Genomic DNA, 17,510 nt, shown 5'->3' with positions numbered 1-17,510 from the left:
AAAGGGCTTGCGGTCGACAGTTTAGCAATGCGGTAAACGCCTCTACGCAGCCTCCCAACCCTCCAATGACCCCAGACACCTCCGATGCCCTAAATTGCACAATTATGATTGTGTTGTTCCCAAATAATGAAGCAAAGTGGAAACAAAACCCACTGTTAATTCAGCACGAGTGAGATTAAAATGTCTTAACCTTTGCTTTAGATACATACTAATCTATTTTATATATACCTTTTCCACTTAATGTCGCGGTGCTTTATATACATACTAATCTATTTTACATTAACCTTTTCCACTTTAAAGTTGCGGCTTCTTATCCCTCGTGGCTTCAAATACTATGCTTCACTACGATTTCACCTTAATTATATTTTATATCATAAAAATATGTTTGGAAATATTTTTCCGCCTATCCCATAAAAATAGTTTATATCCGTTTATGACAAATGTTTTTTATTTTTCTTTTATTTATTATTTATAGATTCCACTATTCACGACATAATTTCAACTATTGTTTTTTTCTCATTCTTTCTTACTTTATTAATTATGTACTAAAACTCGTGTCAATACTAAATGACTTATTTTTATGAGAGGGAAGCAGTGTTATTTTCAAATAACTTTAATAGATTCGGTCTTAGATCTGCAAATTAATTAGCAAATAAGTGGAAGGAACAAAATCTAGATTAGATATCTTCCGTTGAGACAATATGGTCCATGCGTCCACATTAACGTATTTATTGTTAAATTGAATTGAGAATGAATAGAGAGAAGAATAAGAAATTAAATACTGCATTAAGAAAAGAAGGAAATGTGAAAAATAATGAGAATGAATAAGAGAGGAATATAACAAAAAAAAACTAAAATAGTAGTAGTATCTACTAAAACTAAAAGGGGCCAAAAAGAAGGAAGTGTTTGGCCAGAGATCTTTGGTAATATTTTTTTTGGTCTGATATTGGAAATTTGCATACCACAGCTACACCAAATTGCAGGCTAGATCCACGTACATTGTTCAATAAAATAATTCAAAATTCAATATTCAATTAAAAAAATGGGCTTGGCTCTGGTTCTTCACAACGCGGTACGCACCACTACGCGGCTTCTCACCCCTCCCGCACCGACCCAGACCCCTCCCCGTGCACCTCTACGCTGGCGACGCCCGGTTGCAGGTGCCCTAAATTGCTCAATTGTGATTTTGTTGTTCCCAAATAATGAGGCAAAGTGGAAACAAAACCCACTAATGCAGCATGAGTGAGATCACTTTGTCTTAACTTTTGCTTTAGCTTCTAAAGTAGTAGTAGTACTATTTTATATTAACCTTTTTACTTAATGTTGCGGCGCTTACTATGTTTTACTCTGATTTACCTAATTACCTTGTTTCATTTTATATTATTTTCAAACGTCTTTACTAGATTCTGTCTTAGATCTGCAAATTAGCAAATAATTGTGAGTAACATAATCTGGCTTAGATATCTTAAAATACCAATACCAACACTTCCATCCCATCATCTGTTCCTGTTGAGGGATGTTGGATTTCAATAATTGGAGTTTGTCTCCACACACATGATTTTATTCCTTCTGTAAAACAGAGTTAACATCATGCTATCACTACACACAAATAATCAATCACCAATCAACACAAGAATTTAATAGTAATAGTAACAATGATTAATTATTAGATGAAGAAGTTCCTCACAAGTAGACTAGAAACCCCCTCCCCAAAGTTGAATCATCCCATTCCCACACACTAATCTAGCAAGCACACATACTCATATCATCTAATTAATCACACACACAAACATCTTTAATTAACAACACAAACACCATAAAAAAAAATTCACTCAAGCCGTAGCAATCTCTCCGACGTTAGAAGCCGTGTCGACGTTCTTAAAAGCTTCGAATCTCGGCTCCTTCGCCTGGAACTTAACGCCTGCATAAAGCTTCATGTAGTCCTCAAACACGAACTTCGGGTACACCTCCCCGCAGTCCTCCTCCCCCACCAGCGCTGGCGCAGGATATATCACTGCGTCAGCGCCAGGATTGTAGAAGGACGCGAGCGACATGCGCGTCCCATCCGTCTGCGCGATCACCCTGTGCATCACACTCTTGTACTTCCCGTTCGTGATCACCTCGAGCTGGTCCCCGATGTTGATCACGATGGAGTGGCGCATGGGCGGCACGTCCACCCACGCGCCGTCCTTGAGGAGCTGGAGCCCACTCACCTTGTCGTCCTGGAACAACAAGATGATGCCACCGGCATCAGTGTGGGCCCGGAGCCCTTTGATCAGGTCAGGCTTCGGGCAGGGCGGGTAGTTGCTGACCTTGGTCCCAAAAGTGGGCCCGGTCGAGCCGAGGAAGGCCCTCTTTAAGTAGCCCTTCTCCAGGCCTAGATTTTCACACAGCAGATCTAGCAATTCCTCGGCCAGCTTCTCCAGCTTGGCCGCGAACTCCTTCATCACGGCCCTGTACTCCTCATCGAGCTCCGGGATCTCGGAGATGTTGGAGACAGGGCGGTGGCGGAGGAAGAAGGTGCTCTCCCAGTCGAGATCGTCGATCTCGGACTGGACCGCCTCGAGGCCCTTGCTGGCAACCATCTCGTTGAAGCGCTGCTCCATACATTTCCGGTAGTGCTCCTTCGTCAGACGCTCGACCTTATCCATGAACTCCGGAGCGATCCCGTGATTCACTAGCTGCAAATGTTTAATCAAGTAACACAAAATTAAACACATAAACGAGGTATGGTGTATGATGAAATTGAATCAACTGCAAATGTTTAATCAAGTAACACAAAATTAAACACATAAACGAGTTATGGTGTATGATGAAATTGAATCAACTGCAAATGCTTAATCAAGTAACACAAAATTAAACACATAAACGAGTTATGGTGTATGATGAAATTGAATCAATTTACCTCGAAGAAGCCCCAGTTTTCGCAAGCGTCTTTGATCTGTTCCAGCACTTGACCTCTTTCTTCGCCATTGATCTTCTCCAAGCTGATAACTGGGAAATTTGCCATTGTTTAATTTCACGTTTTTCTTTTCTCTTTCTTTTGTTGTCGTATTTGATGAGTTGATTTAGTCTGTGTGCAGGTAAAGAGTATTTATAGGCGTGGAAGTGAGATGGATTACGACATTTTCTTAATTATTTTTGCTAATCACATTAATTAAGATTTAACGATTTTTCCATTCAACGGCCTTCGCAGAACTTGCGTTGAGTCAATATGGTCCATGCGCCACCTTCTTTTTCCATGTCGTGTTCGAATTCCAATTTTTACTTTGAAAATTCAGTTTGCCTAAAAAAGTTTATTTCTTCATTTTTAATGGAATACTAGAATATAAATTTTATATAAATATAGTACGAATCAAATATCCGAAATGGACCAATTATATGTGGGTGTAATAGTCTAGTAGTCATTGTACAGTCACCTAACTATTATAGCACAAAGTGATCATCATCTAGTTATATGGAGTATCTAAAAAAGTAATTGGTCTGTTTTTCTATTCTAGTCGGAAATCAAGATTCCTCTTTTATTTTATTTTTGAAGAAATGATAGATTTTGTTTTGTGAACTTATGGCTAATTTTGTGGATACGTTTAGCTAAACTAAAGTACTAAACTCATTATTCATGCACCTTTCATACGGTGCCACAGAGTAAAGAGATGCCAATATTCGTGTAATTATATAGTTTCCACTTTAGTAATCATTGAGATTTACACAAAGATTTGTTTGAAGTGAAGTGAAAGAATATCAATGATGGTTATGGATTAGATTTATTTGGAGTGAAAGACTCTCAATGATGTTTATGGATAGACTTAGTCAAGGTAAATTTATTATTCATTCATCCAACATGACTGACATAGACAAATTATAGAGACATTAGAGTCGGTAACAATACACCCCACTACGGTCGTCCTACTAAACTACACACTAGTTGCTCTTCATAGTCGATGTGAGTTATTAGAGTTCGTAAAATTAGATGAATCACACGAAGTTGGACTCGCTTCAAATATACAAAGATTTCGTCTACCAAATAGGACAATTCATCTCAACATACTAGTTCGTCGGGTTATAAAGCGTGTTTGGTATATAAACCCTAGCTGTACGAGTTGTCCTTCATAATCGATGTGAGATAGAGAAGGTAAAATTACACTGATCATACAAAGTTGGGCTCATTTAAAGTATAAAAAATCGTCTATCAAACGAGACAATTCATCCCAAAATACTAGTTTGTCAAGTGATACAGCGCTTTTAATTTATAAATTATATGAGGTGTCCTTCATAATCAGTATGAGATAATAGAGTCGGTAAAATTACACATATCATATGAAGCTGAGCTTATTTCAAATGTAAAAGATTTTTTCACAATCAATTATTCCCATGCATATAGAGGATTTAATTAATTGTTGAAAGTTGAAGCATGTTAGTACTTAATAATATTATTGAGGGACGAGACAATGATATGGGAAAAAGAAAAGAATATAAGTTAGAATGAGAGTGGGAACAGGGTTCGTGGAGCACGTATGTGAATCACATCTTATGGCCCCTACCACTTTGGATCGACTCTCTCACTGTGGATATGTCGTGTGAATTGGGCCCTACTACTACTACTCATGGCCTAATTCTTTTTTTATCCTTTTTATTCAATTTGCAGGTGACATTAGCTTTCAATAATAATGATAAATAAACATTAGCATTCACTACTGCTGTCGACATACTTAATTTGAATTTTCCATGTTTTATTATTCATTTTCAATATATTCCTTCCATTTCAATCCAAGACGTTTCACTTTTGCACATATTTTGGAAAATAGGAGTAATAGTTCAAATGAAAGAGAAAGTAAAATAAAAGAGAATAAAATCATTTTTCCAAAACATATACTACAAAAATAAAATGTCTGGCTTAGGCTGGGATTGAGGGATACTAATTTGTTTACGATAATATAATTGATCAAAACATAGGGATTCATATGTTTTTTTTTTTTGTTTTTGTTTTTGTTGTTTTTTCTATTTCTATTTTATTTATGATTAGTGTTAAGAAGCTATGAATTTCGGTGATTTGTTAAATTTTGATAAGTTCAATTTGATGTGTATTATAACGATTTCAAAAGAAATCTTAGTACAAACGTTCAAAGCTGTGAAGTTGATTTGGTTTCTGCTCATAATAGTCTAGTGGGATTATAAATTTCTATCTTGCCCCACATGTATTTTCATGGAAAGGGAAGGAAAGATTTCGAACATTAATTGGTCGCATTTCTGGCGATGAATATTGCAACTTGGGTCCTTAAAATTGTGATATTTTAAACTATCCTCTCACGAAAAAATCGAATTTAAGACTTTTAAGCTCAGATATTATCTTTCTACCATTCGGCCAACCCACACGCACCAATTACACCATGATTATTATTAGTATCATTATCATCTAAATCTAGTCATTGTTTTCATATCAAAAGAAAAGAAATCCATTTGTGATTATCATCATCATCATCATCGTCATCATCTGAATCTACTCATTGTTTTCCTATCAAAAGAAAAGAAATCCATTTGAAAGATGGATGGAAAATAGAAGGAAGGTTGTAATGGCGGGACAACACATAAAATTTTCATCATATTTTCCTCTAGCTTTTTCTATTCATATATACTAGAGTACTATGTTACCATTCAACTTGATTTATAGCTTAATAATTGCATATTTAGGTGAGCTGACTTTGGGTAGAAAAACTTCATCGACTTTAGACGTTAGAGTTGTCATCGATTTTAAAATAGCATTAACTATGTTTCAATTTTTGGGGATTATGATTCACTTCTATTATTCGTCTATCATCCATTTTTAGTACTAATATTCATCGAAACGCCTCGGTCTTCTAATGCCATCGATGCCCACAAATTATGTTTTGCCATTGTATTGTAAGTTTGCAACCCAATAATTGAATGCTACACGTGCAGGCTGCGATTCTAGGCTTACCTGTCGTACATCATTAGGATTAATTATTGTTAAATAGGACCGTCAACATTATTAGCTAATTAGCCGATTTGCTTATAATAAAGAATAAATGTCGGTGGAGCACCACATATTAATATAAATATATAATGAAAGATTCACACCCATTTGAATTATTTAGTTAAACATAAGATTAATAGTTTCTAACTTTCTATTCTAACCTTTTGTTCTGTTCTATACGTAGTGAATTTTTTTTAATTTTGTTTACCTCTCTAATTAGGTAATTTGAAAGTAGTATTAAACTAATTTCTCATAAATAGGACCCACATATATATACGATAGAATATGTTAATTCTGTGTGTGAGTTGGTCAAGCAGTAGACACAAAGCCAAATGTTTGTTACTCTTTGTTGAATTAATTATTATTCAATTACTATAAAATAATATTTCAACAAGATAATTAGCCATTCATGCTCAAATGTTGCGTTATTCCCTGCTGAATTAATTATTATCCAATTACTAGAAAATAATATTTCAACAAATAATTTAATGAGAACGTGCTTCACTCGAGCTGGTCTTATTCATAATTTGACCACATTAGTTTTCGTCAGAACTTAGAACATTAAAATCTTCTTACTTGTTACTAAAACAGGTTAGACCTTTCAACGACAGGTCATAAAGCATTAATAATAACAAAATGTCCAAATATTATTCAAATAAAAATATGAAGAGTAGAACCTTCTTTAACCAACCATAAACTATATAGAACACTAACACAGTCTTGTTCATACCCACAAATTCTATTTTAATTTCTTTAACAAATTTGGTCTAACAACATAATACTATAATTAATAATTTCTAGAATCGAACACATGTGATCTAAGTGAACATAATTTTGTTTTTCTAGTATAAAAAGGCTGTTGATCAATCCCGCTTTGCGGCTTAAAATGAACATAGACATATAAGTGTCTCAAAATTTGAAAATAAATGTGATCTTTATGTTAATTTATAACAATAATGATGGCAGAGATATAATTAGATATGAATATTGATGATTACGTTTTACTCCATTAGGGTAGATTTATAAGAGTGTCCACAATATTGCTGGACGGATGGGAGACGCGGCGGTAGGGAGGGAACTAGGTACTCGGCGTGGATGGGGTGGGGTCAGCGGTCGACACGGCGCAGCCGCGGCGGAGTGGCGGCCAATTGCACTCCGCCGGGGATTTTAATAATAATAATAATTATTATTATTATTATTATTGTTGTTATTATAATAATTATTATGATCCTCTACAGTGCGGAGGAAACACCACACCGGCTAATAAAACGACGTCGCTTTACACTTTCATGTTGTTTTTTTTGTTCCTTTTTACTTTTCTTTTTTATATATTGTACAATACTTTAGTAGCGATTCTTGGCCACTTGAATTAATAAAAGTTAGTTTAGTATATTATACTGCTAGTAGTTAATTAGTGATTCTTTGATAATTAATATTTTAATTAGTTATTTTAATATATTTTGTAATAAGAAAAACAAAAGTTAGTTTAGTAGCAATACCTACGATATTACTCACTCTGTCTCATAAAAGATGTCACACTTATGGAACGACATTAGATTTTAGGAGGTTTTGTTTTATGTGTTAAATAGAGAGAGTAAATATAATTTTTATATTTATGTGAGAGTGAACTTTTTCCAAAAATAGAAATATGACATATTTTGTAGGACAAACTTAAAAGGAAAGTGTGATATCGGAGGGAGTAGTTTTTTTAGGTTTAACCACATGTGTATCGTACCCGCCTTTGGCGGAATCCGACTAATTATACTTGACTGGGTAGGCCGAAAGTCTCCTAACGGGTGGTGGGTTTGAACTGGTGATCTTAAGGTCTCCACAGCTCCGCGCTGTCGGTGATAAAAGTATTTTTTTTTTAATATACCAAAAAACTTATCTGGATTTAAAACTAAAAAGCAATTATGGAATTAGGGGATCCAATTCTTTTTCTAATATAGTTTTAATTTATTAAATTTAAATTTCTAGTTAGTATTTCAATATATTAAAAAAAAACTATTTTGCAAGCATGCATTTCTCTATTATAAACAAATGTTGTAAAATGGTTGATTAAACTTAAATATTATAAACATATGGAGTATAATCGAGAGAAGATATTATTATGCACATATTATTAAACAAGCTTTCATTTCCCTGTAACAAATAGTACATCACAACTTTAATTATCAATAAACATAAATATAAAGAGGAAAAAAACACATAAAATAAAGAATGCAGCGCATTTGATTAATTATTTGATTAATTCTAGTTATTAAGAATAACTATTAGTATATTAAATTACGGTGTATAGAAAGGAAATGTAAAAAGGAACAAAAAAATACAGCATGAAAGAGTAAAGTGGCATCGTTTTATTAGCATAGCAGGATGTTGTGTTCCACCACGCTGCAGAAGATCCTATCCATTAGAATGTACTCCCAATTATAAGGGTAGAAAAAGGACAACAAAATTTATCTTGAATTTTAGCTAGAAGGAGTTGAATACATTAAATTTTAAAATTAGGGTTCAAATTATGTTAATAGCCTTCAAAATGATGTAGTACTAGAAAATGAGCAATATTGATGATTTTTTAGAGCAATAAACCTTCTTCTTATTATTATTATTAGATTTGGTGGTTTAAAAAAACTTAGAATACTTCACTTCTTAACTCGTGCAAATGATATAACACACCCATATATATAGACATTTTTTGTATATCCTAAAATTTTCAACTCTATTCTTTTATATTCTATATATTTTAATTTTCATACATAGTACTATATATTTCTAGAGAACTCTATATCTAGAGAATTTTACTAAAAAATTCTAATATATATATGATATATAGATTAAATGATAGTATTGAGTTTAATCTTGTATTTCAACAAAAACTTCATTGGACGTATAAAATAATTGCATAGTTGGTGAAAATTAACTACGGTAGGATAAATAAAAAATTGTCCTTTCCGAAATCCGAATCCAAATCTATACTCACAAAAAAAAGTAACATCCACTGTATATTTAACAACTAATTATAGATGAGACACAGTATTAAGTGAAGTATATATAGTTTCGATGTTCTAAATTGTGGGTATTATTAGTGATGAAAGAAAAAGAAGTAGTGGAGACATAAATAGTCGAAGTAAAATGCAGTTTCATTATGTATATTTCTTGATGTATTATTAGCTAGACAGTCATTTGCGTACATGATTAAATTGGAAAGAACATACAAAGATTTTTTAAATTTGAACATATAATATTTCAATTTTGAAGTTGTTAAGTATTAACTCACCAACTATATATAGATGTAAAACATCACATCCTTCAAATAAAAAAAATAAAAAAACTCACCAACTATATATAATGCCCCAAGAATGTATAATGTCAGAGAACTATCGTGAAAAGAACATACGAAAGTACATATATCATGAAGAATGAAAGAATATGGCAATAGTAACTCAGCTAATATAATAATATTCCTTTTCTTTGATAAATGTGATTGATATGAATTTCAATCTCTCCATCTCCCAATTCTGAATATTAATTAAGTTAGTAAAACTGAAACATCATAGAAATTATGAGTGCAAACCATATACTCAATTTTTCACCACACAAATTGTACTGGCATATAAAAAGTAGATAAAAATAAGAAAATATTTCGGAATAAGGAAACAGAACAATAAGTGAGAAAATGACAAGCTAGATCAAGTGGGTCATCATATTTAATTCGTGATAATCATGAAGCATAATAATCTAGTGTGATCTTTCTCTAATTTACGCCATTAAAAAGACTTCAATAATTAAAAGGATAAAATCTTGTAAAAGAGTTCAAGATCAGGTCGGTTTGGTTGGGAAAGTTTCTTTATTTAATTTACTTTAATCCCACTTTTTTTCCCTTTCTAAATGGAGTATTAGTGTACACTTTAAGGATATTTTAACCGCTGTTTGAGAAAATAAATTCTCCTTAGACTTGACTATTAGTTTTAAGAAATACTATAGTTTTCGTCACTAACATAAATCTATAATTATTCCTTTTGGTCACTTTACGTTAAGTTGTTGCATGCTTTTAAAATGACCTTTGATATTGGCAAATTGATTTTTTTTTGGTTCTCTTTTTGTTCTTAACGAATCTAGTGATATAAATCATGCAATAGGCCTAACTTTTACTGTGCCACCGAATTTTAGCTTTTATTAACCAATCGTAACATATATATTTGAAAAAAAATACTATAATCAAACTTATTCAGTTCTAATCAAGCTTTTTGTCATTTGATTAAGAAAGTAAAAGACAATAATTTCATTAAGATGTTAAGTACTTTTTCTTTTACTTATTACGCCTAAATTTAATGTAATCAATTTATAAATTAAAAATAATGTGAGCCCCCAATTTAATCTATTATCCATTTTTCATTTTTTTTTTCTTTTCTCTTTCAAGTTGATGATTTTAATTTGATGATCCCTAGAATAATATATAAGGTCTTATCTATAATTTTAATTTCGGTTCCTCCATAAATTAAAAAAGTTGTTTTATTCTTTTAATGTTATCCACGCAAAATTCTCACCAAACATTTAAAATGATGCCTTGCAATTTTTTTTTGGATGAATGGAGTATTATTATAAATAATGATAACGATGACTAAATGTATGCTCACAAGTTTGTTTAAATATATGACTCCCCAAACTTTAGTTTTGATTCATTTATTTTGGAAATTAAATTATTGAACAACTTATAGTAGGCAATGGGCTAGTACGTAGCTTCATCTAGCTATTCATATTTTTAACGGTCTAAAGTTGAGCTGCCATATAAGTCGATGTATTAGCTAGCTCCTTTTACCTAAATGTTTGCTTAATTGCGATACATTTATTTGACAATGCAACGATTCTGGTATCACAACTTGAATAGCCACACCACATACACATTTGAAAATGACCATACTAACCTCCACAACCTTTTGAAAATGAGTAAATTATCAAATAAATCACGAAGTTAACTAAAAATAGAAAATAAATCACCAAGTAAATTTGCAATTGTTTCATCCTAAGTTTGAAAAATTGTCAATAAATCATAGCGTCAATTTCTCCCAATTTTTTTTTTAAAAAAATCGATAGTTGCGAATTTTCCAATTTTTTAAATAATTAATTGTAATAATTTCTAAAAGTATATGGGATAGACCAAAATTTGTTTAAATTTGATGATATATTTCGTAATTTGCTCAATTATAATTTGATTAACATAATTAAATACGTAAAAAAAAGATGGATCGAAATGCGTTTCTCTAATTATTTGAAGTGCCTCGCTAAATATGATTGCATGATTGTCATGAAGCCATGTTAAATAAGTATGAGTGGGTCGAACTATTTGATGCCGATTGACAATAATAAATTAATAATTTTGCAATATCAGGAAAAAGGGGTTTTAGTTAATTAAGCTGTCCCATTAAAAGTTTAGGATTTTGGAACCATTGTTAAGTTTTTAATTTGAAAGTTTATTCTCACCTCTTTAAAAAGTATCTATATCCATTAATGATTTCCCTACCTTTTTATACAACTATGAAGTGTCCCTCTCCACAAAATACGTTTACATTATCTTGTAAGCATCAAAGCATTATCTTTGGTACCTTAAATTAAGTATGCATTGCATCATAGTTGACAAAAGAAAACTATTGAAAAGAAAATTTCAAGCGAATTTAGCATAAATTTTTAGGTAAGTTCCATGAAAGAAAGCAATAAGAACGTACGAAGAAGCAATGTAACCCGAATAAAACAAGAAAAATATATTAGTAGTACTTAATATCCTTCGTGATTTTTGGATTGTACTAATTTATTTTCAACTAACAATTGCGAGTAGGTTTTTTAATCTAGTCTTATAATATGTACTCCCTCTACTCCTTCAAATTAATTATCTCATTTCACTTTTACTATTTTCAGTAGGTGGACCTCATATTTTACTAACTCATTTTACTCACAATTATTATAAGAATGATATATAAAGGTAGGATTCACATTCTATCAATTTTTTTATCCTGCTTTTCTTGATAATATTAAACAATTTCTTAAAACCTGCAACGGTCAACTATGAGACAATTAAATGGGGACCGAAGGAAGTATCTAATTGGAGTATCATATTAGCTAGGGAGTACGAACCCAATGCATCTCATAAAACATGAATCGAACAATATCATATTTCTTGAGGAAAACATCGATCAAACAATATTATTCTATTGTAGTTGAAGCATTTCTTTTGGCCATAAAGTATAAACGTTTCGAGCTAAGTGCGTGGAAAATTAATAAAATAAAAAGGATTAAATACATTGATTTTTGTTATAGAAAACAACCTAACTGCATTTATTTGTTGAAATGGGAATACGACTCGACTGAATTGGAACAATGCAGTATTATGGCTGATTATTGAGTTGACATTTGACACCAACTAGATCCTGGCCAGATATTTCACCCCTAGATTGGGTTCTCCAAATATTTGTCTTTTTTTCCATTTTATGTTAAACAAATTAACTTACCAAGTACCAACCATAGATTTAAGATTGTAGGATTTGACTAATATGTGGGCACTTATCTTTCCTTTTTCCTTTTATGAGCACAGTAATATATAGTTCTAAATCACATAAAAGGGGAATATATTCAAAAATCTCATGAAAACATTTCTGACACTAACACTCTTTTCTGGTTTATTTTCAACATGTTTGGAGTGCCATCATGACTTCATGGATAGTTTTGGACTCTAGGCAATTCTTTGCAATTGAATCTACTTTTTGAAAGCAAAGATGATAGATGAATTGAATATATACAAAAAAAATTTAGGTTTTGAAAAAGAAATCGCATGTTGCTATGTCGGATTTGGATTTGATCTTAGGTTCTTTGAACTTCTCTACATTGTAGTAGTATTTTTGTACGGTATAGAACCTATTTTGCTAAAAATGTCCCCTTTAATTGAAAAGTATAACTGTAGAGGCTCCATTCATGTAAGCATCAGACCAATCAAGAAATTAAAGTGAATTTTCTTTTATTCTCTTGTATTTGATGCAACATGCTGATAAGTTGATAACACCATTCACTCACGCTGTCCCATTCCAATTCAAATTTATATTAGGTCTTATATTTTGCGGACTAGTACTTTTTGTATCAAAATAAATAAATAAAACTTTATATTAATTGTTGTATTTCAAACATGTAGATTTTTTTATGTTGTAAGAATCATGCAACTACTATATTTCATGTGCACTCGATAAATCTTAACTCCTCATATATTAATATGTTTACTACAAAATAATTGTCATGACATGAATTTAATGACATCAAGAGCTGGCTATAGTGAAAATAATTAGTTACGTAACTACGTTCTTTAATGGCACTAGACGAACTAGATAGATGTCATTCCATAAGATTATCTTGAAGATATTTCCTCGTGATAACTTACAAATAAGGTAAGATTATCTTGAAGATCTTTCCTTATCTTGAAATGATATCTTGCAAAAAAGGTAAGATTATCTTGAAGATTATTTCTTATCAAGAGACGTAGTCTCCAAACCTGGTGGGCTTAGACCTTTTACATTGGGGATGCACAGGCTTAGATCGTGGTTGCACTGCCCGGCATCGAGTGAGTTGGATACGGCTAGGCATGTATCACAATTCACAAGTGTTCACGGATTTATTTTTGGATCATTCAAAAATACATAGTACTAATTTTACTTGTTCACCCAACTAGTGTAGTGTTTTCAGTTTACTTTGTTCATCGATATGAAATGAGTTTGTAGTCAATAAACTTCTTCGCAAACTAATTAAGATCACAAGTCTTGCACATCGAGAAACACTAATATAGTTATTCCAATTTTACTTATTCGATGTGGGATGAATTTGTACCAAACACTTCTAATTTAGGGTCTTGATCTCAACACTACACATTTGAATGAGAAGATTGGACATTCATATAGTGATTGAATTTCAGATTCCCTTTTCAGTTATGTATTGACCAACACTGTAAGCAATATATATTGCTTGCGGCAGACAACATCCATTGGAATCGCTCCAAGGTCGGTTAGAATTTGGCGATTCAAAACAGACATTATAAGTGGAATTTGTCCAATGATCAAATAAATTATGACATTTGAAGTCCTAAAACATGATGGTGTTGTAAGAAAATTTTAATTTCGCATTATTCCATGTTTTTTTTTTATAATTTTCTGTTCATATATCAAATTGGACGGCAAAAAAAGTGAGGCAAAGTTAAAGAGAGTGATACGACACTCCACTATGAGTGTAGAGTCTTGAGTCATGACCTTTTTTCTAGGAGCTTCGAATTAAACACATGTGTCTGACTATTTCTCTATCAAACATGTGAGGGTTTGGCGATGCACATCCAAACTATTAAGTACATGCGTCATTGTTTGTTTCTCTCATCAAACATGTGAGTATTTGACGATGCACATCAGAACTTAAACTAAATACATGCTTCATCGTCTATTCCTCTTGTCAAATGATGCATATCCGAACTCCACGTTAGTATTGAGGATTTATGGCGTGCACACTCAAACTTCACATCTATTTCTCTCATCAAATATGTGAGGATTTGACAATGCACTCCCGAACTCCACATTAATATGGTATTGCGGATTTGACTATGCACACTCAAACTTCATATTGATCAGTACTTATACAAGGGTTTGATGACGTATTCTCAAACTCTATATTTTAGTCAAAAGCTTATAGTTTTGTTCTGGGCCACTTGCTTAAAAGATCTCAGTCTAATGGAATTAGAGGAAATAATTATAATATTTGCTTACAATTTTTATTGTTAACGATGTGAGATGAGTTTGCACCCCAAATGTGTGAATACACGTTGTAATCATGCATATGACAAATGTTAATTTGATATAGTATAAAAAATATTTTGTTACAACTTATATCTAGCAAGTTAGGTATCAATTATCATGCAAAGTGAGGGTCGTTCAATTGAAGAGTTGTTTTCGAAGTCGAATCAAAGTAATCCACTTGGCAAGTTGGTAACTTGTTCTTCCCCAAAAGGGATGAGTTGTAGGAGATAAATAGTGTCTGGATACAGTGTGTCTCATGTGGTGGGGGCTCACACCATGAAAGTGAAAGAGATGCCCGAGATTGATGGAGGTATAAGTTTCACCTTCCCACCCAAAATACTAAGCAAAATTCTTTAAAATTATTCATGTATGTTAATATAAATGTGGTCGGCATTTCATTTAAGAAAAATGAATTGTGAGATTAAAATGTGGTAAATACTAAAACGTTGGGTTGATCCCACCCATGTCGGAATCTAAGTCTGGTCAACGCAGTTTGACTGTATCGTACTAGTGACAAAAAGATTTAAATGCAAAATATGTGGAGTAGTATATAAATTTAATATGTAAAAAAAAGAAGAAGAAGTTCACAATTAATCAAGAATATTAGTAAATGATAGAGATTGAAGAGGAAATATTACAAAGACCAAAAATATTGATAGTGGGATACAACGTGAGACACTTAAAATTGGATATATGATCTCAAATAGTAAATTATGTCGTATGTTGTATAAAGAGGGGTCCATAGATCTATTAAGCAATTTCTATCAATAATCTTGTCTAGTTTTAAATGAATGATTGGTGGATTGACAATATGCATAACTTGGTGGAGGAAGGTTAAGATAAGATGTGATTAAAAATTAGTTGACAATTATTGAAGACAAATGAGAACAAAATAATTGTGAATAGAGTGTCAACCACACTAATTTTTAGTTATAATGTCACCTATCCCTCCCCAATTTTTAGGTACTTTAGTAGTTTCTAGAGATTAAATAATGCAGTTGATCTACCTCACCCTTTGAAATTTTCATTAAAGTCAAATTTACAAACTTCGTACTATATTTTTTTAATTTAAAGTCAAATTTGGACATAACATATATACATGCAACTACTAATATTGTTACAAATGTAGTTTCAAGTGAAACTTTACCTAAATACAAAGACCGAATTTCTGATGTTACAAAATTTCCAATATTTTAAATTTTGTAGTTACAATCTTCTCGAAACATCTTGGGAATTGGAATGCCAATTATCAAATAACACCAACAACTTATTTTTCAAAATAAAGTTTTATAATCTAAACTTTAAACATTTCTAAGATGCATGAATTTGTAAACTTAGCATGGCCAAACTATACTACTCTCACTATTATTACATGACAAACTTTCTCATCTTGAAGTGTTCTTCTCCTATTTTATGCCTTAATTAATTTCTATTTCGAGAAGAACAATACTCGATTTTTGTGGACCAATCTATTTCCCACTTCCAAACTGTTATGATGCTAAATCCGTTACATTTATGTAAAATATCAAAGTATAATGTGGTCCAATGGCATGTGGAGTGTCTCTATAAACACAGCACATGTATTTGTATCAATGAATTTGTAAAAGTATACTTCATTCACCAAATACATAACAAAAGAGAAAAAGTAAAGTAAAATGATGATTGTATAGGAATTTGTGCGCTACATACATAATAATAGCTGGAAATTTGTTTTTCTTGTTTTTTTCCGGATGATTATAATAACCTTAACAATAATGATCAATTCATCATGAATTAGAGGGATGATTGAATAATTATACTGACTGTTTTGTCATGTCATCCAATAACATGATTAAAGATTGATACAATTTCAATAATTGAATGAGAAATTCTCCATCATCGTGCAAACATAATAAATTTAACTGTTGCAGTTTACAAGTTCTGTTTTCAAATGGAAATTGGTACAATGGTTGGGCTATTTTTAGCATAATTTTAAGAGCCCAATTCACGTAAGTTTTTATGCAAGCTAAATAATTGGGCTGATTTCCTTAGAAAATTATGTCTCAGCCCACTTAAAATTCGATACTAATGGGCTTCTTTGTGTCTGTTTAGTAATGTGTAAATTGGGCCTATTTTTTCTAATAGCAAAATCTCTCTCTCTCTCTCTCTCTCTCTCTCTCTCTCTCTCTCTCTCTCACTCACACACACACACACACACACACACACACACACACACACACACACACACACACACACACACACACAGTTTCAAGTTTCAACCCATAGTTTTAGTACTTTTAAGTGGAAGATGGGGTAACATCTAAGCAAAGTGGTGTCTCCATATTTTGAGCGGTTGAGATAGTCTATCAAATTTACAACCCATAGAAAAATTGTTTGTATTTAATGAGAATAAATTGACAAAATGACTAAAAGTTTTAAAAAAAATGGGGATCTCTCTTAGTTGCCATACAGAGAAAAGCCAGAACACAATTCAATGAAGGTTTTGTAGCTCTCCCAAGATTCTTTTTTCATTCAAAAAGGTACAAAAGCTGAAAATGAAAAAAGGTAATAGTACATATTTCTCAATATATTCAAACTTAGAATGGGGGGAAAGTTTCATTTAATTTCCATTCTAACATGTATTCTTAGTGTCACCAATATTAGTTTCACAAATAATCTCATTTAAAATTAAAACTATAAAACAACATTATTAAGACGGCACAATA

General features: G+C 32.0%; 1 protein-coding gene across 1 annotated transcript; it reads right to left on the bottom strand.

The window, feature by feature from the left end:
- Positions 1 to 1,636: 1,636 nt before the first annotated feature.
- LOC125201891 (1-aminocyclopropane-1-carboxylate oxidase-like) lies at positions 1,637 to 3,074 on the bottom strand. The gene is made up of 2 exons (XM_048100182.2): positions 2,906 to 3,074; positions 1,637 to 2,681 (listed from the first exon to the last, which is right to left on the bottom strand). Exons 1-2 carry the CDS (start codon positions 3,008 to 3,010, stop codon positions 1,833 to 1,835), a joined length of 954 nt encoding a protein of 317 aa, XP_047956139.1. The 5' UTR covers positions 3,011 to 3,074; the 3' UTR covers positions 1,637 to 1,832.
- Between the last annotated feature and the right edge of the window lie 14,436 nt (positions 3,075 to 17,510).

This window comes from Salvia hispanica, chromosome 2 (genome assembly GCF_029641045.1).
Source record: "Salvia hispanica isolate PSC_SH4W2 chromosome 2, Shi_PSC_v1, whole genome shotgun sequence".
In the NCBI taxonomy this organism is placed as follows: Eukaryota; Viridiplantae; Streptophyta; class Magnoliopsida; order Lamiales; family Lamiaceae; genus Salvia; species Salvia hispanica.
This window is presented reverse-complemented; position numbering and strand designations above follow the sequence as displayed.

Bases quoted from the DNA above. Each gene is read 5' to 3' on its own strand.
- LOC125201891 (XM_048100182.2), bottom strand. From the start codon at position 3,010: ATGGCAAATTTCCCAGTTATCAGCTTGGAGAAGATCAATGGCGAAGAA. The intron at 2,682-2,905 runs GTAAATTGATTC...AAACATTTGCAG, and splicing joins AAAACTGGGGCTTCTTCGAG to CTAGTGAATCACGGGATCGC.